Source organism: Penaeus monodon, chromosome 22, assembly GCF_015228065.2.
Source record: "Penaeus monodon isolate SGIC_2016 chromosome 22, NSTDA_Pmon_1, whole genome shotgun sequence".
In the NCBI taxonomy this organism is placed as follows: Eukaryota; Metazoa; Arthropoda; class Malacostraca; order Decapoda; family Penaeidae; genus Penaeus; species Penaeus monodon.
The window spans coordinates 2,073,236-2,073,475 of record NC_051407.1 but is presented as its reverse complement, the minus strand read 5'-3'; the positions used below and the strand labels follow the sequence as shown (position 1 = coordinate 2,073,475).

General features: G+C 42.5%; 1 protein-coding gene across 1 annotated transcript in view; it reads left to right on the top strand.

Annotated features, from left to right (window-relative positions):
* The window catches only part of LOC119586817 (NADH dehydrogenase (ubiquinone) complex I, assembly factor 6-like), a gene marked incomplete at its 5' end in the record, with an annotated part of 8,460 nt that overhangs the window by 4,500 nt on the left and 3,720 nt on the right, over positions 1 to 240 (top strand). The window contains 1 exon segment of the mRNA XM_037935543.1: positions 37 to 159. Coding sequence (XP_037791471.1) covers positions 37 to 159 — 123 coding nt within the window.

Sequence of the window (240 nt, the reverse complement as noted above, 5' to 3'; positions counted from 1 at the left end):
CCATTGTATATTTCCTACTTGCAATTTTTTTTTCAGGTGCCTGATGTCACATCCGAAACTCTGATGGCTAGGATGCGGTACCAGTTTTGGAGAGACACTCTTGACCAGATCTACAAAGGTGGCTCTCCAAACCAGCCTGTGGCCTTGCTGCTGAAAAGGGTAGGTGTTCTGGCTTTTCACACATCATTAGTTAAGGGAACCGTCTATATGAAAATTTGAGGTACCTTTAAACTTATGTAT